At 35.5% G+C, this 25,797-nt stretch overlaps 1 protein-coding gene across 12 annotated transcripts in view; it reads right to left on the bottom strand.

Moving 5' to 3' along the window:
- Positions 1-25,797, bottom strand: part of Stacl (SH3 and cysteine-rich domain-containing protein) — a 379,844-nt gene that overhangs the window by 346,170 nt on the left and 7,877 nt on the right. For 8 of the 12 annotated variants that reach the window (XM_074180450.1, XM_074180451.1, XM_074180454.1 and 5 more), the window contains exon 2: positions 4,505-5,550. The exons of 1 other annotated variant lie outside the window; for it this stretch is intronic. In XM_074180450.1, coding sequence (XP_074036551.1) covers positions 4,505-5,390 — 886 coding nt within the window. In that variant the 5' untranslated portion in view covers positions 5,391-5,550. Of the gene's footprint in view, positions 1-4,467; positions 5,551-25,797 lie in introns of those variants that run through there. 3 more of the 12 variants (XM_074180459.1, XM_074180460.1, XM_074180462.1) reach the window with 3 other exon arrangements.

Below are 25,797 nucleotides of genomic sequence, written 5' to 3'. Positions count from 1 at the left end.
CACACGAAAGTATGTCACTTATTCTAAATGCAATATTACTAGGTCTTCAGGGCGGATTTACGAAGTATTGCTGTTTTCTTCGTCTTTGGAACAGTGGGGCAACACAAAGCTATTATCAAGTAAAAAAATGGCCTCCGAGAGATATTCCAGGTCAACCTAATTTTTGGTAATTCCAAGAAAGCGTTTTGTTGCCTCCATTACACATTAAACTGGGGTTAATGAAAAAGTTTGTATAAGCATTAGACAAAGAAGGTGATGCGTTCAAATATTTTGAACATGTTTTTCCGAAATTAAGTGATGCAAAGCTCAAGGAAAGTATATTTGTTGGACCACAAATTAGAAAACCACTAAGTGATCAACAATGGGATGTCGCATGTCTCTCAAAATCCATTTCTTGCACTCCTTTTTGAATTTTTTCCCAGAAAATTTGGGTGCTGTCAGTGGCGAACAAGGAGAAAGGTTCCACCTAAGCCTACTGACAATGGAGCAACGTTACCAAGGCAGGTGGGATGTAGCAATGTTGGGGGATTATTGCTGGTTCCTTATGAGGGAAAGCGATGAAACATATAAACGAAAGTCAACATTTGCAAGAAGAGTATGCACAAAAAGCACCATTCGAATGTTTTCTCATGTGTAATTTGAATAAAGTCTGTTATCCTCAAAATATATTGTTTTTTCCTTGTTTCGATCTTATATTTCCCTATAATATTTGGAAATCTAATATATAAAAATGGATGTTAGTTGGTTGGTTGGTTGGTTGATTGGTAAGTGATAAACTTCTACATCGCTCAACCGATCGTGATGAAACTTGACATGCATGAGTAATTTTTCATAGAGAAGCTTTTAAGGCTATCAATTTTTCTGTAACTCGCCACTATATGGCACTGTAGAAGAAATTTTTGAAAGCACTGTTCTATAACGCTGCGCACGTCTGAGTTCGTTGATTCTGATTTTGTCGAAATATTGGAACAGCAGCGATACAGCAATATAGTACAAGTATGATATAAAATCATTTGAAATCCCCGAAAGCATCTATAAAATCAAAAAGATCAGCTAAAAAATAACAATTGAACTATCAACAAGAAATTAAAATTAAAAATTGAAAGAATTAAAGCCAAGTTACTTTAAAACGTTTCGATTGTTAGTATTCACAATCGTCTTCAGGTGATGACTGGACTTTCCTCCCAGATCTGACTATTTAGAGGTCATTAGACAATGGAAGTCTGAACTAATGAATTGCATTATGAAACATTGTCAACCACCTTCAAACAGAATGAATAAAAGTTTGAATCCAATATGTAAAAAAGAATGTTTGTTGGTTGGTTGGTGAGTGATAAACTTCTACATCGCTCAACTGATCGTGAACAAACATGGCATGTTTAAGTAATTTTTCATAGAGAAGGTTTTTAGGCTATCAATTTTTCTGTAACTCGCCACTAGATGGCGCTGCAGAACAATTTTTTAAAAGCACTATTCCACAGTGTCACCATTAAAGTGCGCACCATATAGGAAACTATTTTTTCGACGAGTTTCAATGAAAAAGTGCATTTCTAGATCGAATTTATTAAAAAGTTACTTGAAAAACTTGTGTCTACGGCAATTTTATATACATATGCTATTTTTTATGCAACTAGGATAAAGTTAACGTTTTGCTTGACGTTTTGCTTTGCTTGACAGATATCCCCTTTATTTAAAAAAAAAACAAGTTCGGTTAATTGTCCATGACTGGTGCAAATTTTCAATCAATTGGTTATTTTCTTAAACAAACCTTGGATTTCGAAAAAGCAGAGGCAACTAAAGGCAAATAATTTCGATAGAACTATTATTATTATTATAAATTTTAAACAAGAATAATATTATAGAAAATACAAATGGGTACAAAAAATTACTTGATCTAAATGAGGTTGATCTAAATGAGGTTTTATCAATAGCCTACATTTTAGTATGTCGTTATCCACGTTCAAAACAAATCATGGTCCTTCTACTGACACCTGTAAATGCATTTTTAATAAATCGTGGATTTATATTTGTACAGCACTCGCGAATGGTATTTTCCAGATGTTGTATGTCAGTAAATGGTCTACTTCGGTACACTTTTTTTTCAGGTAACCCCACAAGAAAAAGTCTAAAGGCGTCAAGTCGGGTGATCTAGGTGGCCAATAATGTTCCCAGTTACGTCCTATAACTTTGCCTCTAAACATTTGTTGGAGGGACTGTTTTACAGCAACCGTGTGATGTATTGGTGCGCCATCGAGCTGATACAATAGGTCGTATTTAATATTTAAAGGCATATTATCTAAAACTTCACTAACCTCATTATTTAAGAGGTTGAGATAACTGACTGATGATAAATTTTCCCTAAAATGGAATGGCCCGATTATTTGGTCGTTAAGTATCCCACATCATACATTAGTTTTGAAGGAATACTGATCATCACATTCAACTGTGAAATTGGGATTTTCTTGGGCCCACTATTGGCAATTTTGAGAACTTACCATTCCATCTGTACATAAAATTTCATATTGAAACTTTACATTTTCTTCTCTCTCTCCTTGAAACCAGAATGAAAACCCCAAACGGACATCAAAATCTCGTTCTTTTAATGTGTTAATGAATTGTGGCTTGTAAGGTCAAAATTTATTCTTTAATAAAATTTTTCTAACACTTTCTCTCTTGTAATCGGTATTTTTTATAATATCGGTTATGCTCGTTTGCCCGTGTTCAATAACTTTTAGACAAATGTTAAGTATGGCCTCCTCATCATATTTACTTGGAGTGTGCTTTTTCTTGAATTGATTTGCTACGGATCCTGTTTCTCTGAATTTCGACATTATCCTTGATACAGTAGTATGTTGAAAATTTTTTCCTGGATGCCGTTCATTAAAAATGTTAGCTACTTGCCGGTATGGTGTATTCTCACCACATATTAAAACTATTTCTATTCTTTCCTGAAAAGACAACATTATTGCAACAATTACTGTTAAAAATTTGACAAGTGAATCAACAACTTGACACTACCATAGCATGCATTTTGTTTGTCAAGACCTACTTAAAAATTTTATTCAACGTGATTAAGCATCCTTACCGCCCTAGTTAGTGTTTATAAATAATCTGTAAATACTGAATATTGAAATTTCAATGTAATTTCAACTCTAGTGATTTTATTAATACTTATTGCTGTTTTTGAGTTGTGTCTACTTTTTCAAAATTGAAGGTACTGACGTTTGTTTAAGAAAATAGCAAAGTGATTGAAACTTTACACCAGTCATGTTAAAATTTTTATAGCACATTTTTAATTTCTCTCTAAAAATGTCCGTATGAGTAAAAATTTATCAGAAAAGTTAAACTTCATGATGAGTTCGTTATGTATACATGAATGGATGACAATTAACCGAACTTGTTTTTTAAAATAAAGGGGATTATCTGTCAAAAATAAGCAAAACGTTAACTTCATCCTAGTTGCATAAAATTTGGCATATGGATATAAAATTGCCGTAGGCACAACTTTTTCAAGTAACTTTTTGTTAAATTCGATCAAGAAATGCAGTTTTTCAATTTTTTACAAAAAAAGTTGAATTTGACAAACACTGAACGTCAGTGGGTCGCAGTTGGCCGCATCATTTTAAGTTGAATTTGAAACATTTCGAAAAAAAAGTTTCCGATATGGTGCGCACTTTAATGGTGACACTGTATAACGCTGCGCACGCCTAAGTTCGTTGATTTTGATTCTGTCAAAACATTGAAACAGAAGCGATACAGCAACATAGTACTGGTTCTTGTATAAAATAAAAATAACTATAATTCAAAATATTCACGTGATGGAAAATGTTTGATGTTGAAGTCTCAGTCAGGATTCTTCAAACTCTCATGTATAGCCATTATAATATTGGTTGCAATTTTTTTTCTCATTTGTTGGCCAGTGAAATTTTTCACCAAGCAATTTTTTCACAAGATGCTGCTATGAACTTTCACAACAATCCCCAGGTCAAAGTCATTTTCAGCAACAATTTTTGCTGAACGCTTGAATAGAAACGATTGGTGACTACCTAATTGACCCATTATTTTTTTACCAGCAAGATTACCAGATGAATCTTACACGTACTTTTTGTAAGATCATTTACCCATTTTGTTGAAAGAAGTGCTGGTACTTGTAGAGGCAATATGTGGTTTATGCATTTTAATGTTCTTGTTTATCAGCATCTCGACACCTAAATGTGAATGACTTGAGGAATCAAATAATTGACAATTGCCATGCCACGAAAAATACTCCAGGTATTTTCGACGACTCGATGTCGTATTTTCATCAGACCCCCACACACTTACTCATATGGAAACAGAATGTTAGTTCCCTCCAGAATCTAGAGAGTGGTGCTAAGGTTAAGAAAGCAAATTGTCAAAATAACAGCAGACACTCAAATCACTATTAGTAATGTTAGTATCGCTATTCAAATCATCAAATATAACAACCTGAACGAAAAATCACACAAAAGTTCTGAACTTTCACCTGATGATTGACGGTTGGTCAAATTCGATTCTGAGCCCACACCAGGTCTTCGTAGCACAGAATTCACTGACAATTTTCCAGGATTCGATTCTTGTCGAAACAAACCGTCGAAATCAAAAGCTGTTCTGTCACAGCCTAAAGTTCTCGGACTCGACGATTGAGCGCGAAAAAATCGAAACACGGGCGATTTTTCACGTTTGATAGGTTTTTCACTCTTCACGTCCTGTACTTGGTCACTTCTCGTGTTAACTATGTCACTACGAGGTATTTCAGTTCTCTCTCTGCCTACAGTGAGATAGTCATTATATGAAAGCTTTCTTTCTGTAGGAAGCTTCTTGTCTTTTTTTCTTTCGGGTCGCACTGGAATCGATTCAGGTGTTTTCTCGGAATTGAGGCGAGATTTAAAAAAAGATTTGAAAGAGTTGCCACTCAATTTTTTGGTGGTTCCTGGATTTGAGTTACTGCTGGCATCTGGTTCCTTGCATTCCAAAAGAGCAGTGGTGGATTTTGAAGAGCCAGAACTTTTTTTACTGGATGTGCTTGACTTGGTGCTATTCGAGTTTATTGCTCGATGTGGTGGTGGTCTTTCTAATGAATTACATAAACCCGGTTGGCTCGGTTTTGATTTGTCTGGATTGCTGTGTGTTTTTGAACTTCCAAAATCAGCTGTTCTACTAGTACAAGGTTTTTCGTTGCTTTGTGGGTTATAGGAGTCTACTCTTGACTGACTTAGCTCGCTGGAAAGGTTGATTCCGCTTTCTTCCAAGGAGTTGGTTCTGATAGGTGCTGTATTCAAATGGTTTTCGGGTGAAGAGGACGAGGGCACGTATATGAGGCGACCATAAGACAGATATACTACTTCATCTGCCGGAAATATGACATACATGCTCCGCGAGGCAGCCACATTGCGAATCTGTGCTTTGTTTGCTTGCTATACACGTTTTGATCATTTAGTGTTTTCATGCGAAACTTTCTTGTATCCAGAACTGTCAATGGAATTCACTTTATATAACTACCAATAGAATTCTGCTACGTCCTCTAATTACCTAAAAAATAAAAAAAACAAGTTCAGAAACCCTCTTAAATTATTACTCTCATGTTCTTTTTTTTCCATTTTGGAATGAAGGAATGTAATGAAATGGAACAAATACAAGAAACTGTATCTCAAAATGTATGAACCCAGCAATATCGTATGTATGTATGTTTGTTTGTCAGTTTGTAACTCCAGAATGATCAACATTATTGCTTGATCTATCTGCATGCAGATGGCGCTGTACGTTACCTCCTTGATATAATTCGAACTCACTTTACATGTATTTCTTCATTTGAAAAAAGTATATTTCTATTATTATTTTATCACGCTTTTATTAGCTTCACCTGTATGTATGTTTGTCTGTTTGTAACCCTACTTTTCATTTCATATTTATTTCTGTTAGGATGCTCTGGATCTGTATTTGACAGAAATATCGACATTATTGCTTGATCTATTCGCGGGCAGATGGTGCTGTACGTAACCTCATTGATATAATTCGAACTCACTCGACATATATTTCTTCATTTGAAAAAACATATTTTTTTATTAACACGGGCGCGTGCTGCCCTATTTGTAACCCTCCTTTGCGCGCCTGCTGTCTTGGGCTTGGTAACTGATTTTCAGGCTCCCTCTCCGGAATCGGAAAATATCAATGGTCATTTTTTCTTATTATTCAGTATGTTTGAAGACTGGTAGTAAACAAATGTAAAGAACTTTAAACGTTCAAGCCAGTCTTGAATATACCTACAGAGTAGGTGAAATGGACTGACGCCTATCAGAAAACAAGTACTCCTCTGGCTAATACCACGAAGGTCGTTGGATTATATCCGACAGGCGTCGGTGCAGGAATCTTCACAGAAAATTTCCTGCATATGCAATTGGCAATACAATTGAAAGAGTCGACCTTCAATTTTGTAACGGGCAGACCGGTTTTGAGTTCATTAGCCACTCATCAGTGCAAGATAGTGACCATCATCGACCTGAAGACAATGATATTCCATAATCGAAAATCGGGATTCTTTCAGAGTATTTCATTCCTCTTCCTAAGTTGGAGCGAAACAACAAAATGTCACTCCATCTAGTGGACGAGGTACAAACCAACTGCATATCCGTAATTTGCTTGATTCCTCTGAATAAGGAAGAAAACTTTTCTTATTAGTCAGTGGGCTATGCTTGAAAACTGGCAGTGAACAAATCTAAAGAAATGAACTTTAAACGTTCAAGCCAGTGCAAGATAGTGGCCATCATCGACCTAAAGTTAATGATATTATATAATTGAAAATCGGAATTCTATCTTGCACTAATGAGTGGCTAATAAGCCCGAAACCGATCTGCAAGTGTGCCCGTTCCAAAATTGAAGGTCGACTCTTTCAGTTGAAATGCCAATTACATATGCAGGAAATTTTCTGTGAAGATTCCTGACGCCTGTCGGATATAATCCAACGCCCTCCGTGATATTAGCCAGGGGAGTAGTTGTTTTCTGATACTCGTCAGTCCATTCAACCCACTGTGTAGGTATATTTAAGGTTAGCTTGAACGTTTAAAGTTAATTCCTTTTGAATGGCCATTTTTCTAAACAATATACGGCTAATTGATCCCAAAGTTTAGATAAAATAAATATAGTTCAAAAAAAATTAATAAACACGCTTTTATAGCATACAAAACTGAAGAATGAAAAATAAATATAGTTTAAAAAACTAAAAAACACAAAAAAATTAATAAGCTTGAAACAATAACGAACGAAAAATACTTATATTATTGTGAAAAAATCGTGGGCGCTTTGTTTCATGTTTTTTGTATATCAAGCGCACGTCGCTTTTTCCATAATAATAGTAGTATTTTTCGTTCGTTATTGTTTCAAGCTTATTAAAAAAATATTTTTAACTTTTTAGTTCGATATTCTTTAAAAGCGTGTTTTTCAGTTTTTTAAACTATATTCATTCATAAAAGTATGCAGTCATAAATGGATTTATAACATTGAATATGTTCCTATGTTGATGAAATTTTTGTATATTTTGTTAGTCTAGATGAATTTTACTTGCAGTCTGCAAATGTATTTATGTTAAATTTAGTTTCAATGATGATAAGAACAAGTGTTTCCTCAATTGAAGCACACTATAAATTCAGGTATTGTATTCATTGATGAATGTATACAAAATAAATCGTATTTTATCAATCTCAGAAACCGTATTAGGAATCACACATCAAAAGGTGAGACCTCGTTGTTCCTTAGCTCGCACGAATTTCTACTTTTGAGGTTTGTTGTTCGTAGGAATGCGAGGGGTGGTTAACGGAAAAACAGTTTTGAACAATTTTTTTTTCAAACATGATGAGAAATTGTACCCCTTTGTATTATTAAAGGGAGGAAACGGTTTCTAAAGTGGGTTGTTGAGAAAATAAGGTAAATTTTCACATTTCGCGAGCTACAGAAGTGCTTTGTATGTTCGGCCATTTTCTGCTATTGGATCAAAGAATTTGCATCAAATTTCATCTAAAGAATGGAATTGAGTGCTCAAAAGTACTTGAAATGTTGACAGTGGCATACTGTGATTGTACTCTGAGTCAGAAAATGTTTACAAGTGGTGGAATCTCTTCACAGGAGGTCGAGAAGATATGAATGAAGGCGCTCGCCCTGGACGCCCCACCACATCAACAACCGATAAATGTGTTGAGGAAATACACGTTAAAAGGAATCCGTGTTAGGAATCACACGTTAAAAGGTGAGACCTCGTTAGTCCTCAGCTCGCACAAGTTTCTCAACTTCTGAAAGTTGTCGTTCGTATGTGTGCGACAGCTGATTAACGGAAAAACAGATTTCAAACAGATTTTTTCTAAGTTATCATTTGGGAAGTTTCTGAGGATGTATGCATATTAGACATAGCATCATTTTTACCAAAATTTTGGCATGAAACGATTGGCCGCGAAGTTTATTCCAAAATTGCTGAATTTTGACCAAAAAAAACCGGATGTTTGAGCATCGCTCACGAATTATCAACTGACGTCAAGGGTGATTTGTTTAGAAAGATTATAACTGGTAAGAAATCATGGGTAAACGGTTATGGCATCGAAACCAATGGCCAATCGTCCCAATGGAAGAGGTCAGGAGAGCCAATATAAAATAAGCCCGACAAATTCGTAGTGAATCAGGAATTCTTGCCACATGGTCGTATGGTCAATAAGAAATATTCTCTAGAAAAAAGAAATGTGGGAATCCTCCAAAAGAAGGAAGGAAGCAATCAATTCCAATAATATTATAGTCTATTTCAAAAGAGTGTAGGGTAATAAATCATGAAGTGTCATAAAATTTGCCTGAATTTCGTTGTCGTCCATGGGCGTAGGCGAATCTTAGGATTATTAAACTTAATAATTAAAGTAAATTAAAAATTACAGACATAGATAATAATAAAAGGCCATTTTTGGGAAGTAATTTGGTCTAAAACTAAGTACCTACATGTATTTAGGTAAGTAAAATTTCTTAAAAAAAGATTAAGATTAATTTTAGTGGTTCTTGTAAACTTATTTAATATGCAATTTGGGTTCATATACTTGAGCATGATTTCTCAAAAAAGGGTTAACACTTAGTTCCGAGGTGCCATGTCATTATAATAATCCCTTTTTGACCCTGCCCACCAATCATGCAATACCTATTGAACCCAGGTAATTAAGAAAAAGGGTTTAAATATATTGTAATGGTGTCTTAAACATTCGAGTTATAATAGTAATTGTTACTACACCAATTAAACGTACAGTGATATTGTGATATAGAAATAGTGAAAAAGTTATAAAATGGGGACATTTACTCCAAAGAAAAGAAGTGTAAAAAATTCTCCGCTATCTGTTTGCGAAAAAGTTATAATTTTAAATGTATATGATTGCATAAAACACGATCACCCTAGTTTGTCTGTGCAAGAAAGTGTTGAGCGATGTGCCCGAATGACTGGAATTGGACAGTCCACGATTTTTAAATTATTGCGAGAAAGAAAGATATCAGGCCAGGTAAGTCCATGCAAGAGAAAATCAGGAAGACCAATAAAAATCTTAGATGAAGACACCAAATGTGACATTCGAAGAAAAGTTCATTCGTTTTATTTTAAAAAGGAAATACCCACTCTTGAAAAAATATTTATCGAGATAAGCCAAGATAACGATATTCCTTTGATATCCAGAAAACTTTTATGGAAAACTTTAAAAAGTATGAATTTTGCCTGGGAAAAGCACAATCGAAAGGCACTATTACTGGAAAGTGATGAAATTGTTTGCTGGAGACGAAAATATTTGACAACTATAAAGCAGTACCGCAGAGAGCAAAAGAAAATTTTTTATCTTGATGAGACGTGGATAAACGAAGGTTATATAGTCAAAAAAATGTGGCAAGATAAAAATATAACAAGTTCTCGCCAAGCTTTCATAGAAGGCCTTTCGACGGGTATTAAAGTGCCTTCGGGAAAAGGGAAGAGGCTTATAATTGCTCACATTGGAAGCGAAGACGGATTTTTAAAAGAAGGTTTGTTAAGCTTTGAGTCGTGCCGGACGGGAGATTATCATGAGGACATGAATTCGGATGTCTTCGAAGACTACTTCGGGGAAATGTTAAAATTTCTTTCAGCTGATTCGGTCGTGGTTATGGATAATGCAAGCTACCATTCAAGGCGCTTAGAGAAGGTACCAACTTCAGCTTGGAGAAAGCAAGAAATTATTAACTGGCTGTCAAAAAAAGGTATTCAGTTTGAGACGAATTCAGTGAAGAAGGAACTACTAGCCATAGTAAAACAACATAAATCTCGCTTCATGAAATATGCCGTAGAAGATGTAGCAGAAAAGTATAAAGTAACTGTGCTGCGCCTACCGCCATATCATTGCGAATTAAATCCTATAGAACTTATATGGGCACAAGTTAAAAGATATGTTGCAAGGCACAATACCACATTTAAAATGAAAGATGTCAAGGTATTGTTTGATCAAGCCATTATGGAAATCACATCAGAAAACTGGCAAAAAGCAATCCAGCATGTTTTAAAAGAGGAAGATAAAATGTGGGAACTGGACAACTTGGTCGATCAGGTGGTTGACCCTATAATTATAACACCAGGGGATGATGACAGTTCTTCGGATGAAGACTATACTGATGTAGAATAATTTAATTGAATTGTAAATATACTGTAGCGGGATAAGCAATCTGGACAGAGACCAGTGTATCAGTGACAGTGACACTTTTGCTTAGGTTAGGGTTTAGAATTAAGGGTAGTCTGAATAATTATTTTCTCGGAAGGTTCTCGAAAATTGTACCTAGTAATCTCTAGAACATTCAATTAGGGTATAAATAGAGTGTTGTTAAACGTTAAGGGAAGTTCACAGTTTTAGTATTGTTCAAGTGTCAAATTGTAATAACGTATCCAGTAAAGTTCTTGTCGTTTTTGTGAATAAATTGATTTAAAGTCCCCACAAGTGTTTCAATACGTAAAGTTCGTTCGTGTGTGTTTGTGAGTATTTCCCGATTTCGGTTCGTATATATTTTATTGTTACATTTTATATTTTTTTAATAACACTGTTCTGCTGTATTAAATTTTTATTTCCTTTAATATAATTTTTATGAATGCATATTCTTTTGGCAATTATCCCACTAGCGCGCCTCTGGCTCAGTATTTATCCGTCGATAACAATGGACAAATCCCTTAAAACAGGGTGATACCTACCTGCTCTTTATGAAACGACATAATTTTGCAATGCGGACTAGGGAAGTGACAGAATTTATTGACGGATCACCCTGTAGCGCTTTTGAATACTTAATGAGATTTTATTACTCTACACTCTTTTGAAATAGACTATAACTCTATTCAAAGATCATGCGAAAAAATGTGAATTCCAGATACAAACTGAAAGAAGATGCCCTCTGAAAATAGCTTATGAACTTGAATTACACGAAAAAGAAATACTCTCGAAACAAATACTGTCATATGAACGCTGAATTATATAAAATACACTCATCTCTCTTCCGTTTGTATTCCAAACATTCATAATGGAATCGGGTCAGATATCATTTACAGAATTCCCACACAATATAATAAATGAATGAAATAAAATTCCACTCACATGATTCCATTACGAATGTTTGGAATCCAAATAGTATAGAGAAAAGTGTTTTTGGTTGGTTTTTTACATTGATTTCTTCCTTTGGTAGATTCCCACATTTTTATATGGAGATAGAGAAGTAGAAGAAGCCAAAATCTTTTTTTCTAAAACAAAAATCTCTCCCAAAAATATACCCTTCGAATTTAAATTTGCGCCGCTTGCGAGGAGCAATACGGAGAAAACATCCGGTATTGTGGGAAAACAGTTCGTGACTTTTGCATCACGATAATTCACCTTATCACTCGTCGTTGCTTGTTCGTAATCATGCCTCGGCCACCGTATTCATCAGATTTATCCCCCTGTGATTTTTTCTGTTCCCAAGATTGAAGAGACCCATGAGAGAAGATACCGAAAAGTGATGAATAAATGAATATTTCTTGGGAAAATGAAAATTCAAAATATTTTCTAGCAAACAGCGTACGTTTTTTTTTGATGCCTTGGGAGCTGTCTGACTTGTCCATTTAGTCTAAGTCTCCAGGAAACACTGCAGCCTCTTGTGCTTATTGCGTTTATTCTCCCATCTTCTCATGACAGCCATTCCATCAGTCTCGTTCCCTGTACTAGTTTGTACAGGTTCCATGTTGATGTTCGTCATATTCTTCTGGACGTAATTTCATACGTCCATATATTGCCTGCCTCCTGTGATTCAGTGCCTCACATTCGCATAAGATGTGTAGAGCTGTTTCTATCCCTTCGTTGCATAATCTGCAGCTGAGGTCTCTGTTGTACAGCCTCATTTTATTCAGGTGTCCTCTACGCGGACAATGACCGGTTAGTAACCCTGTAATTATTCTGAGCCGATCCCTACTATATTGAAGTAGTTCTTCGGTTCTTTTCTCGGACGGTTCCCTAATGAAGGTTCTACTGTGTTTGTGGCCAGGTAATTTCGTCCAGTACTCTTTGTGCTTCTTATTGGTCCATGTCCTAATCTAGTTTCGTACCCATAGAGCTGGTTCAGGACCTATATATGAAGTTGATGATCCGCGTCTAGCGCATTCATCAGTTTTATCATTACCTGTGATTCCTGAATGCCCTGGCACCCAGTACAAAGTTAATTTGTTCCTGTTTGCAAGTTCATTCAGTTCTTCATGGCATTCCCAGACCAGAGAGAGCGCTCTTGCTGTCTGTAAAAATATTGATCCGCTCATTTCTTTGCGCACTGCAAGATAGCGTACACTTCCGACTGAAATACGGATGTGTATAGTCCTAGCGGATAGCTGTAGTTTAGATTTCTATCCGCTTGGTATATTCCAGCTACCGTTCCATGTTTGGTCTTCGATCCATCTGCATACCAGGTGTTTTTTCCAAACATGTTTTCCGGATGATTAATGGTCTTCCACTTTTCACGGCTAATGATTTTCGTCGTGAAGTTTGTGTTAAAGGTGTACTTCGGTGTCATGTGGTCCGTGCACATTTTCAGTATGTGCTCCTCCACTTGTTCCGAAATTTTTGTTCGCTCCGATCTTTTGTAGTTCGGTGAGTGTTCCAATCTGAATTGGCCCATCCTGGCCTCCCCCATTATCACAAGGTGTAAAGGAGGTAGATTCAGGAGTGTCTTCAATGCAGCTGTTGGGGTAATTCTCATTCCTCCCGTCATTCCCAAACATGCTAGTATTTGCATCTTGCCTAGTTTGTTGGCACGGGCCACCAGACCAGAGATGCGTATGATATCATGGGTTTGACCACCATCGTTTCTAGCCAATATACCATGTCCGGTTTTAGCCCCCATGTTTTTCCATGAGAGGAGATACCGAAAAGTGACGAATAAATGAATATTTTTTGGGAAAATGAAAATTAATTTTTTTTAGCAAACGGCGTACGTTAGAATTGCATTTGTTTCACAAATGAATATCATGAGCAAATTTCACGAATATATACTCAGAACGATCTTTAGCATAAATAATGACCAGGAATAGTCCCAAACTTACTTTTGTCAAACAATAAGTGTCTTTCAGTTTCGCTAGAAATGTTTCGAACTAACTCATTTCATCATTAAATTTCATTGATTTCACAAATTTGATCGGTTATACTTCCAATTTGGATTATTTTGACGTTTTTGTTTATAATTTCTGCAAAACTTATAGCAAAAAATAGTAGCAGTCATTAGTAGAAATATTCATCTCTCCCAATTACCTACATAGTAAGTTCTGATAAATACCTGCCGGAAAACATTGAATCATATTTGACAGACATTTATGCAATACACCTCACAGATGTCATTCTTGCAGATGTTTTCAGCAGCAGTATCATGTTGAAATCAATGGAGTAGATCACCCACAGACCGGTACAGACCGGATGTTTTTCCTGCGCTTGGTTCACGAGATGGAGCTATTGTTACTCAACAAACTTTCTCTTAGACAAAGGTTTCATACATGCAGTCGAGTTGCGTTAAAACTAATCGAGTTCCAGATACTTTTCTGTTTGGGTCGGATCTTTCCTGCACTGACAGGACGTAATACCCGGAAAGTGGTCTGTAGGTGATCTTCTAGAATAATTTCAGCATAGATGAAAGATATATGATGGAATCGGCCGATACTTGATGAAAATCCATAACTAACGTATTCCAAAAACACTTTATTGTGAGATTTTCACTAAATTGTTTTACAAAAACGCAACACGTGTTTCGCCATACAATGGCTTCATCTGGCGTGTCTTTCAACTTGAAAGACACGCCAGATGAAGCCATTGTATGGCGAAACACGTGTTGCGTTTTTGTAAAACAATTTAGTGAAAATCTCACAATAAAGTGTTTTTGGAATACGTTATAGATGAAAGAGTCAACGAGATAATATGAGATAATTTATTCAACTACGTTACATAATAAAATGTTTGTAGCGAGTAAAAAAATAGCATGAAAATAATTATTTTCATGCTATTTTTTTACTATATTTGTTAGCAATCAAAATATTAGAAAAAAACAAACGAGAAATATAAATACAAAAATATAAGATTAAAATTGAGTATAAATGTTGACATTATATACATATACATATTAAAATTCACGTATTCTTCGACAGAATAGAAGCAAAAACCCAAAAGATAATTTTTTATTGTTTTTTTTTCTTATTTGGACTTACTAAGAATTTTGAAACTATCGGGAAGATAATTGTAGAGGTTGAAATTCAGTGTATTCTTTTGTGATTTATTCGAACGATAGCAATTTGTCCGAAATTTGTTACGTCTGATATCATAGTCATGAAGGTCTTATTGCTTGATTAAGGAAGTTGATTTTTCATGAATTTCTATGAGAACGTTTGTACAAAAATAATGTGGGTAACAGCATTATTCTCAATTTCAAAAACAGAGGTAGACAATGATTCCCTATAACCAGAATTATTAATTATTCTGAGAGCTTTTTTCTGCAATTTGAAAATTTTTACAGCCCCAGTTGAGTTTCCCAAGAGTATAACACCAAAGCTAATGTGAGAATGGAAGAGGGAGATATATGTTATTTTCAGTGTATCGAAACTAGTTATATTTTTCAACTGCCGCAATAAAAAAGAGTTCTAGATAATTGTTTACTCAATTGGTCAATTTGACAGGTCCTAGAGAGAGTACTATCGATAACTAACCCAAGTAATTTAACACTGTTTGCACTTGATGTAGTGGCAGAGCTTGCTGAAAACTGTAACTGTTGCGTTTTTTCTGTATTCAGTTTGAGTCAATTTTTCATGAACCAACTTTTTGCTTTCTCATCGAATTCCTTCGATAATCTACATAGTTCAATAGAATTTTTGTCGGAGTAAATAAACCTAGTGTTATCGGCATACAAAACAGATTTATATGAATGCATGAAGTAACTAATGTCATTTACGTAAATTATGATTATAAGTGGTCCCAATACTTATCCTTGAGGAACACCATGTTCGACGAGTTTTAAATTCGAAAGGCTATTATTGCTACTGAATACTTGATATCTATTCGACGAATATGATTTTATGAGGGACAGAGATACTCCCCTGACGCCATGGTAATATAGTTTTTCCAATAATATGTCGTGAGAGACGCAGTCGAACACCTTAGAGAGGTCGCAGAGCGTAATAGCTGTGTGGTTACCTTTCTCGAGATTATCGACTACTTCACTCGCCACATTGAGAACTGCAGATGAAACGTTTAGTACTTTAGATTCCATTCGAACTATTAGCTATTATTTTGCTCTCTTTAATTACTTTGATATTAGATTTCCGAAACGCCATGTTTATTTTTGAAAAATGAGCGCTTCAGTTCCATGTTCCATGTTCCAATTTTATTATATCATCAAAAGTAAAAATATAATGGATTTTGCATTCCCGAATTGTCAACTGTTATAAAAAAATTTATAACGAAAGCTTTTTATACGTTTTCATTCCCATCGTGAATTCCGTTCTACTTTTATTTTGCGATGTGTGCCACCGACAAATTGCATTGCTCAGTTGGCTGTCTCGTTGTTAAGCGAACTGTGAGCGTATATGTTGTGGAAGCGTATAAGACGATAATAATGAAGATGTTTTCTATTCAAAGCTCAAGTAGAAATGTTCTAACATCCAATATTTCTTTACGTGAATCTCATATATTTTCAAATCAATCTTCATTGAAGATTCATTAAAGGGAAATGACTTGTTTTTCATTATTTCTGATCTCACAATTCTCTCTCACCCATGGGGGTGAGAAAGAGCTCACGATATTTCAATGGATTTGGGAATCGATCTTGTGGTTTCGCAAAAAGATTGTGATCATGGAGACCACACACCACAAACGAAATACTGTTGAGAATATAGGTCATTACGTGGATACCCGGCCCGACAAAGCAAACACAAAAAATTTGGGAAATGAAATTATTCGTCAACATTATCGCCTTGCAGCTCTATACACTTTTTTCAGTGACGTCCAATAAGTTCAATACCGTTTCTATAATGAGAACATTCTTGCTGCTCAAATTGACTGCCAACATTACTTCTTCATTTTTGGGAAGTCTTCAACCACTGAGCCAAGTTTGGGAAGAAAACATAATGCGAGGGAGCAAAATCTAGCGGAAAGGGTGAATGAGCAATTCAAACTTTTATTCGTTAATTTTGGTCATTGTGAGCTAGTGCATTGTTTTGATAAAACAACACTTCTTTCTTAGCCAATTGCGGCCGTTTCTGCTTGATATTTTCACCCAAACGTTGCAATAATTTCGCCGTTGATAGTTTCATATTTCTTAAGATAGTCAATGAAAATTATCCAAAGCACATCCCAAAAAACCGATGTCATGACCTTGCCTGCAGATGAAACCATCTTCGCCTTGTTTGGAGCCGGTTTTCTCGTTTGAATCCACTGTTTTGATTGTTCTTCTGTCTCGTTTTATTTCATCCATAGTTATGAGAGGACGAAAGAATTCTGCTTTTTTGCTGTGAAACTTCGCTACACAATCATTTGAAACCTCTTCAAGACACTGTTCTTGCTCAAGTGTGAGCAAACGCGGCACCCATCTAGCGCTCAGCTTTCTCATGTCCAAATTTTCAAATAGTACACAATATCCGCCTCATTTGTAACGCCTAGTGAGTCTGCTAGCTCGCACACCTCCTGTCAATGATTATTCAGAGCCACTTTGTGGAATTTCTTCACCGTTTCTGGAGCCGTCAAACCACAGCTCGAACGACCCCGTTCAAACTCCAATATTTTACTGTTGTAAACGAAGGCGCAGACTCGCCCAGAGTAGAATCCGGTTCAGCTTTTATATTGGTTGGACAGTTGTTGTTTTCATGCGAAACACAACCAGAAATTCAGAGTAAATGTTCAAAATGTGGGCCATTTTGCTCCATGCAACAATAAAGTTTTTGTTCGAATTTTGCTCTTATATTATTCAACATCTCAGGAGTTATAGCTCGGCATTCATCAGTAATTCTACGACGTAATTCATCCAAATCGGCTGGCTGTCTGACATAAACTTTAGACTTTAAAAATCCCCACAAAAAGTAGTCCAGTGGTGTTGAATCTGGTAATCGTGCTGGCCATTCAAGCGAACCTCTTCTGCCAATCCATTGTCCTTCAAAATGATTATTCAAAAAATTTTGAATCTGCTGGGCATAATGGGGTGGTGTACCGTCTTGTTGAAAATCGATAAATTCATCTTGACATCTTGGATCCTGTTCAATCATTTCAACTATACGAGATTGTATTGCCTCTTCACCGGTTGAATTTACATCAAATAAAAATGTACCTATAATATGATTGCCTAATCTTCCGACCCAGACATTCAACTTTTGAGGATGTTGGGTATGTATTTCTGCGTATTGTCTTGGGTTTTCATCCGACCAATAACGGCAGTTGTGACGGTTCACGCAACCATTTAAATCAAATGAGTTTTCGTCCGAAAAACAGATGTTATAAAGCAGCTCGGGATTTTGCATTAATCTCTCACTCATGCCCTCACAAAACTCCTGTATTCGGTCAAAATCATCCTCATTGAGTTCATGAACAAGTTTAATTTTGTAAGGATGGAATTTGTTGTTTTTAAGGATTCTCCATGCGCTCATATGACTTATTACAGCCATTGCTGATAAACCTCTGGTATTTAACTTGGGATTGGCGATGACTTGACCAAACACTCCAATCGCATTATCGTCATTCACTACCCTTCTCTGAACATTTCTTTTCTTATTCAAACCGAACCGAAACTGTCTCTCGAGCGAAAAATGACCAACTCCCGCCAAACAGTCATCTCCCACGGGAACCAGTGAAGCGAAAAATGGAAAGCGGGGATGACTATAAATAGTCATCTCTCGAAGGAATCAGTCCAGTCATCACCCGAAGACGATTGTAGATACTAACAATCGAAACGTCGTGAACTAACGTGACTTGAAATCTCTCCACTTTTTTTTTATTTTTATCTATTTTATCTTTATTTTTTTAATTATTCATTTGTTCTATTTTTGCTTGTATTTTATTTCATTATTATTTCATTCCAGGTTTATTTTGCTAAATATAATTGTTATTTTCAGCTATTCATTTTTAATTCTTCTTTTTTACCTGTTTCAGGGATTTCAAATCATTTCATATAGTAGACAATGGAAGTCCGAACTAGTGAAATTCAGTAAGTGTTTTCGCTCAATGTAATTGTTATTTTTCAGCTAATCTTTTTTAATTTTTTTCAGAGATTTCATATCAATTTAAATCATATTAGACAATTGGAGTCCAAACTATTGAGATACAGAAAAAGTTTGATTAGCAATATAACGCCTGATATCTTTCTTGCTTCAAAATATTTGAATTGTTTCAAAAGATGACAACTAGGATAACCTGTTGATTGAATTCCCTTGCCATTGATCATTTCACTGTTTTTCTGTTATACTTTTGTGGATGAATTTTCTGGCCCCCACTTAGTTTCTCATATTTCTTTATATGTCTGTTGGTAACAATTCATCTCGTGGTTTCCATCGAATTCACCGTGGGACGGTCAATTTTTTCTCAATCACTCCAATGCATCGAATCACCAAGTTTGATAGTAAATTGCTCAAGTTCTATATCGACGTGGGCTTTATTTCAAAAATGTTCAATGGAAATATTTCAAAAAAAACGGGATTAATTCATTATGAAAACATTGCGTTATCACCTATATTTTCTGAAATACATAATTTGTAATGAATAATATACATTTTGGAAAACATAAAATATTGCATGATGGGTAGAAATCTTTGAAAACACTCTTTTCCTACCAGAACAAAAATGCTGTGACGCGCGTTTTCCTAACCAAGTTAGCATCATGTCTAAATCATATACTGATTGGTAATCCGTAGAACAAACACGCGTCAAAAGACAGCAGTTTATCACTAGTTTGTACCTCCATTGTCTACTATATAAAATGATTTGAAATCCCTGAAACAACTAAAAAAGAAGAATTGAAAATGAATAGCTGAAAAATAACAATTATATTAACCAAAATAAACCTGAAATGAAATAATAGTGAAATAAAATACAAGTAAAATTAGAACAATTGAATAAATAAAAATAAAGAAATGAAAAAAGAAAATAAAAAGTGGAGAGATTCCAAGTCACGTTAGTTCACGACGTTTCGATTGTTAGTATCTACAATCGTCTTCGGGTGATGACTGGACTGATTCCTCCGAGAGATGACTATTTAAAGGTCGTTCGAGTACTTTCACTCATCTCCGCTTTCCATTCTCCGCTTCACTGGTTCCGTGGGAGATGATCGTTTTGGCGTGAGTTGTCCATTTTTCGCTTGATGATGGGTTTCCATATGTTGCGTATTTCTACGCTGGCTTGGCTGAATACGTTGTTGGACAACATGTATGCGGCTTCCTTGAATTTTCTCCTAAACCAATATTCCTCTCTGTGCAAGATCTCAGCTTGGGACCACTCGATGTTGTGTTGATGGGTCCAAACATGGTCTGCTATTCCTGATTTGCTGGTTTCCCCTCGCTGTGTGTGTTTCTTGTGCTCGGCATTGCGAACATTCAATGGCCTCTTAATTTCACCAATATAGGATTTTCCGCACTCACAGGGTATCCGGTAAATGCAATTCTTGGAATCGCAGTCCGCGTTCGGTGGCCTGGTTTTCGTGAGGCTGCTACGAATAGTGTTACCGGATCTGAGGCAGGTTCTGATGTTGTACTTGGAACCAATTCTTCTTATCCTCTCCGATGATCCTCTGATGTAGGGAAGTGCAAGCACTGGTTGTGACGGCTTCTCTTCCTTGCCAGGCCCCTGCTGTCTTCTAGTCAAAGTCTTTTCTACCATCGCTTTGGAGTAGCCATTTCGTTGAAGATCATTTTTGATGATGTCTAGTTCTTTTTCGAGACCTTCCTTCGTATTACAAAGCCCAAAAGCACGGTCTAATAGAGTCAGCAGTTTTGTTCTGTTGAGTTAAAAGTTTTCATTCACATATAGTCAGTGGGCATACTTGAAGACTGGCTATAAATCAAATTATCTAAGAACAATTCGTTTAGGCCAGTCTCAACTCCCTACACAGTAGATTAATGATACTCTGACGGAATTCGATTTTCAATTATCGGAAATCATCGACTTTATGTTGAGGATACACACTACCTTGCACTGACGAGTGGCCAAACAGCCCGAAACCGGTCTGCAAGTGTGTTTCAATAATTGATAATCTATTGCGGCAGTTGTATCGCCAACAGCATATGCAGGAATAACTTCTGTGAAGAATCCTGCACTGACACCTGTCGGATATAATCCAACGCCCTTCGTGGTATTAGCCAGGGTAGTAGTTGTTTTCTGAGAGGTGTCAGTCCATTAACCTACTATGTAGAGAGTTGAGACTGGTCTGAACGAATTGTTCTTAGGTAATTTAAAAGTTTTCACTTCAATAGATGCAATATTGCAGTCAACAAATAATATGCTCAATATAACAGCGAAAAAAAATATTTTGTTGTAATTTTCATAACCGAATATATGTTACTGCTCTTTTATATCAATTCCCTACTCCCAACTATAAATAATTTCTTGATTATCAATATTGTGGGAGTCTGCATTACACAATATTTATGGTTTTTCCATCAAATCAATTAGGACATGCTCTGGAGAATTTCTGCCGCATGCTTATTTGTAAACGTGTAGAAGCGTGGGGTTAATAACCTATTTATATGCAATAATCTGGGTCGACACAAAAGACTTTGAGTCTGGCTGAACTGGCAGTTTGAGAGAGTAGCAACGAAGAGCTTTTCTATTTCAGAACTAATTTTGTAAACAATGAATTACCAGTGAAGTGTTATATCCCAGAATGAAAACACATGAAGTGAGTATTGAAATTTGGATAATGAAAGTTTGAAACTGTTTTGCTGGTCGGCAGGTCGATAATGTGTAGGTTGAAATTCACTTCATTACTTTAAAAATTTCACGATTTTATAGAAATGTAGGCCTTCACGACTAGTGCTAATGGTTCGGTTGGTTTCCAGGTTTTGTTGTGGTCTTCTGTGGTTTCAATTTCCAAACGCTCTAACTGCAACTGCAGCAGTCATCTTCAGTAGCCACTGAGTATGGTCACGGTTCAGATCAGGTTATAGTTGAATTAAAATGGGAGAGACTAATTTTGGCTTCCTTTCCATGTTTTTTTTTATTGTCAATCTAGAAAGGTATACTGAGAAGTCTCGTACTCATTAAAGATTCACGTAATATTTGTAGTCAGCAGGAGAACAAATGATCGTGAAATAAGAAGACATTTGTGGTTCAAAGATCTAACAATCGATAGTGAAAATATGAGCTATTACTTCAAAAAGTATTCGAAAAGAGAATGCCAAACGTAAGGGGAGACTTCTCCATCTGAACCGAAATGAAGTGACATTAGCCTTCAGAATGAAATCTGGAAAAAATACTAACTCAACTGGAATATTGGTTTCAGAGATTCAGCGAACTCTCTGAACTTCAGAGGACATAATGACTTCCTCAAAATATTTGACTGATACCAGAATGTAATGAGCAAATGAGCTATGAATTATATTTATAGTGAAGCTGCTACAGCTCTAGAATTCGAGGAAGCTAACAATTCCTACAAGTACATGATGTGCAAGCTAGGAGAAGTAACATTTGGAGGTGATTTGTTGTATTTCATAAAACGTTACAGAAAATATTGAACTACATATCCGCGATACGGAGTTCTTTAATTTCCCGAAGAATTCGATTGATGTTATGCCTCCAAAAGAGACGGTCTTCTGCAGAGAAAGAGGCTGTTGGGTATTATCAAGGTCCACGTCTAGTTTTGGTCAATACACCATTTTCAAAACTGACTAGATTACATTCGAATCTGAGTATTTACACCTACATTGCCTATACCTATCATAGATAATTTGATACCCACATTGTCCATACCTGGGATAACTCCAATTAATAGCAGTATATCGATGAACATAACAAAAGTTTTCGATGAAATGTAGGTTTTGGAAACTGGGTTGTAGGTTCATCGGAAGTTGTTCGTTGAGGATTTTTTTTTGACTTGTTTATTTCCATAGATTCAAAAAAATTCACCATTTTTCTTTTTTCACATGTGTGGAGGGTTTTTGAATTATCTTTATCTATTTAATGTTTCGAATTTTGCCATGCCATACATTAATGATTTTTCATCAGAAATGTCAGGTTCATGGTACCTTGTATCAACATTTCTACCAGTTTGGCCTGTATATATGGCGGGGCTTTGTCTAATTTAGGTTGATCATCGAATAATCTGTTTCTTAAATTTCTTTCGGGTGTGTAGGATATTTGTAGATTGGATTTTCAAAGATAATTTTCAATATTCTCGAAGATTCTACTTGTATACTAACATATTTGTGTTCTGGTTTTGTGGAAATCAAATATAGTTCTTTCATTACTGATTTTTGAACTAGAGAAATGTGTATTTCGTTATCAACTGTTATTTGTTTGATGATTGCGATTTCACTTAGAAAGGGGTATTGTGGAAGCCCTATGTATCATTGACCTGAATGCAGACAATTTCTGTGACATAGGCTTGAAAGAGTCAAATGGTATTTTGCAATCTGTCAATGTTCGGAAAATGTTAAAGTCGAATTCATCATTGTTTTTTGAAAATTGTCAGATTAAAAAATTATCTCCTTGTTCTCTTCTATCTCTACGGTGAGTTCGATTTTATCGTGTAGATTATTGTTTATGTTTATGGAAGAGAAAGTTATTCAAAATGAGACTATTCTCTGAATTATTTAGGAAGAATATATGACACCATCAACGAAAGCCTTCGATATTACACGATCTCTTGATGCGCCTTTCGCTGGCCAAGTCAGCATCCTCAGAAGATCATCATTACTAAATTTCACTTCTATGTTAGTGTTTTTATATCCTAGTGGTCTAACTACTACCTGTTAGTTGTTCCTAACTATACCAGTTATCAGTAATAACTAAATACTGCATGTTATCGTTTCTATGCTAAACTATCTGTTTTCAAAACGTCTGATTTGTTATGTATTTCCTCTATGTTGGTGATTATCTCTAATATTCATCGATTTTTCATTCAGAATTATTACGTATAAGACCAAACAAAAGACTGTTCAAAATAGCGCCTTTGTCGCTATTCGAAGAACTCATTTCGCACTTTTCGATTTCCAAGTTTTCGAAGGCATCCAGAAACCTGTTGTCATGCACCACTATATCATGTTGAGCGACGCTTTAGAGTTTTCCGGTCTGTGAAACCGAAAATGCGAAACATGTTCCTTGTAGCGAGCTAATATAGTCCGTTTAGTTTGACCAACATATTTCTCGTCGTCGCTCAAAGGAAATGTGAACAGTCTAAAATTCAACACTGAAGATTATAGAGGTTGTCAAACTCATAAATTCAAGAGGAGAGTCCTACATAGATTGAGTGGTTCGTTTAGGAGTATATATTTTGGGTTTTTGATTGATTTATTAATTTCAATGACTTCATTACATATGTGTAGGATTTTGAGGTCACTTTTGTAGGGTTGTTTAGGTCAGAAACATTTTATTTCTGAATTGCAGGAATTATATTTTTAGGAGTGATTAATTTTTGGGAAAGATAGTTTTCGGCTTGCAACTACTCCATCTTGATACAAAAAAAGAGATGAGGAAATCTTCCAAAGAAGGGAAGGAAGTAATCAATTTGAAAATAAGTAACTCTATATACATATGGATGTGTAGATCATGCAACGAAGTAACTTTCAGACACAAACTGAAAGAAAGTCCACCTGAAACAGCTTTCATATAAACAGCTTTCATATAAACATTGAATTACACGAAAGAAAAAATTCTTCAGAAACAAATACTTCTATATGAACACTGAATTATACAGAAGATACTTTTCTCTACTCAGTTTGTATTTCAAACATTCGTTGTGGAATAAAATCGGATATCATTCACATGAGTCCTACTTTGAATGGATGATAAAAAATTGCACTTACATGGAACACTGTCATCCTCACTGGTATACCTCGATGTTTCACCGTAACACATGCCAAATTGGATAACATTTATAATGATAACATTAACATAAGTGTCTTACAGCGTAGATTTTTCATCCATACAGACGTGTTCACGGAGCCTTACGTCAAAATTCCTACCGGTTTGGCCTATATATACTGCAGAGCATTTGCGTGTGGCGAATGTCATTCTCCTCAAATGATAAGGTCTTTTTCAGCCAAGAAATATGTATCAATCGGCAGAAGATGGCGTGTATAGCTGATTTCTGGAGTTTGAATATCAAGTGAATGAATATTTATTTATTCATTCCATACCCTATTCTACAGGATGATGTCAATTATAGAATTGAGAAAAACGATGGCATATAAAAATATTTACTGTCATTATATAATTTGTGAAACTAAAAAATTTAATGAAAAACAAAACTATCAGTTAGCTAGGAAATGACTGTTTATTTGTATAATCTAGCAGTTGAATATATCTTGGACACGACTAACAGATTTCCAGTTATCGCACATTGTATGAATTGGATATTATCCTCATTATACAGGGTGTCCCTGGACTTCCCCTTTTCCTCTCGGGAATGTATAGATGGGGTCAAAATATCACCAGTACTTCATATAACTTTTTTTCCTAAAAGTCTTCGTAACCAAGTTACGGGCCCTCGAAGTTACAAAATGAAAAATGTTTTTCTTTGATAACTTTTCAAGTGAATATTCAAAATCATCCAAATTTTGGTAATTGACTAAACAAATGAATTCCGTCGATGAGCTTTCATGCAGGAGTCAGTATTTTGCTACAAAGTCAGGAACGGACTACCTCCGATGGTCCACACCCCAAAACTTTGAAATGACAGATATTTTTCAATATTTTTCAACAAAATAAGGTTACTTGGACAATTTTATGAATAAAAGTACTCGTGTGGAAAGTCGATCGGAGCAACGAGTCTTGATAAAAATGTAGTTCTACTCGACGACATCAAACCCGCTCGTCCACCATTATTTGAAATGAATAATTATCAAAGCAGAAATAATAATGATAACGTTAATTCAACAACATTTATAACAGGAATAATACAAAGTATGCTAAAATGAAGTCGTAAACAAAAAGTACAGTACCTATATGGAAGTTAAAGTCACAATTGTGATAGCAGATATTTTTTCAAAAGAAATATCAAGTTCTGTAGATTCGTGGTGTTTTTAAACTAACAAGCTACTCTACTATGAAATATCGAATTCATTCCATATTTTGT

Source organism: Leptinotarsa decemlineata, unplaced genomic scaffold (assembly GCF_025532065.1).
Source record: "Leptinotarsa decemlineata unplaced genomic scaffold, Ldec_3_MD MMD2_tig00026294_RagTag_RagTag, whole genome shotgun sequence".
NCBI classification, from domain to species: domain Eukaryota; kingdom Metazoa; phylum Arthropoda; class Insecta; order Coleoptera; family Chrysomelidae; genus Leptinotarsa; species Leptinotarsa decemlineata.
This window is presented reverse-complemented; position numbering and strand designations above follow the sequence as displayed.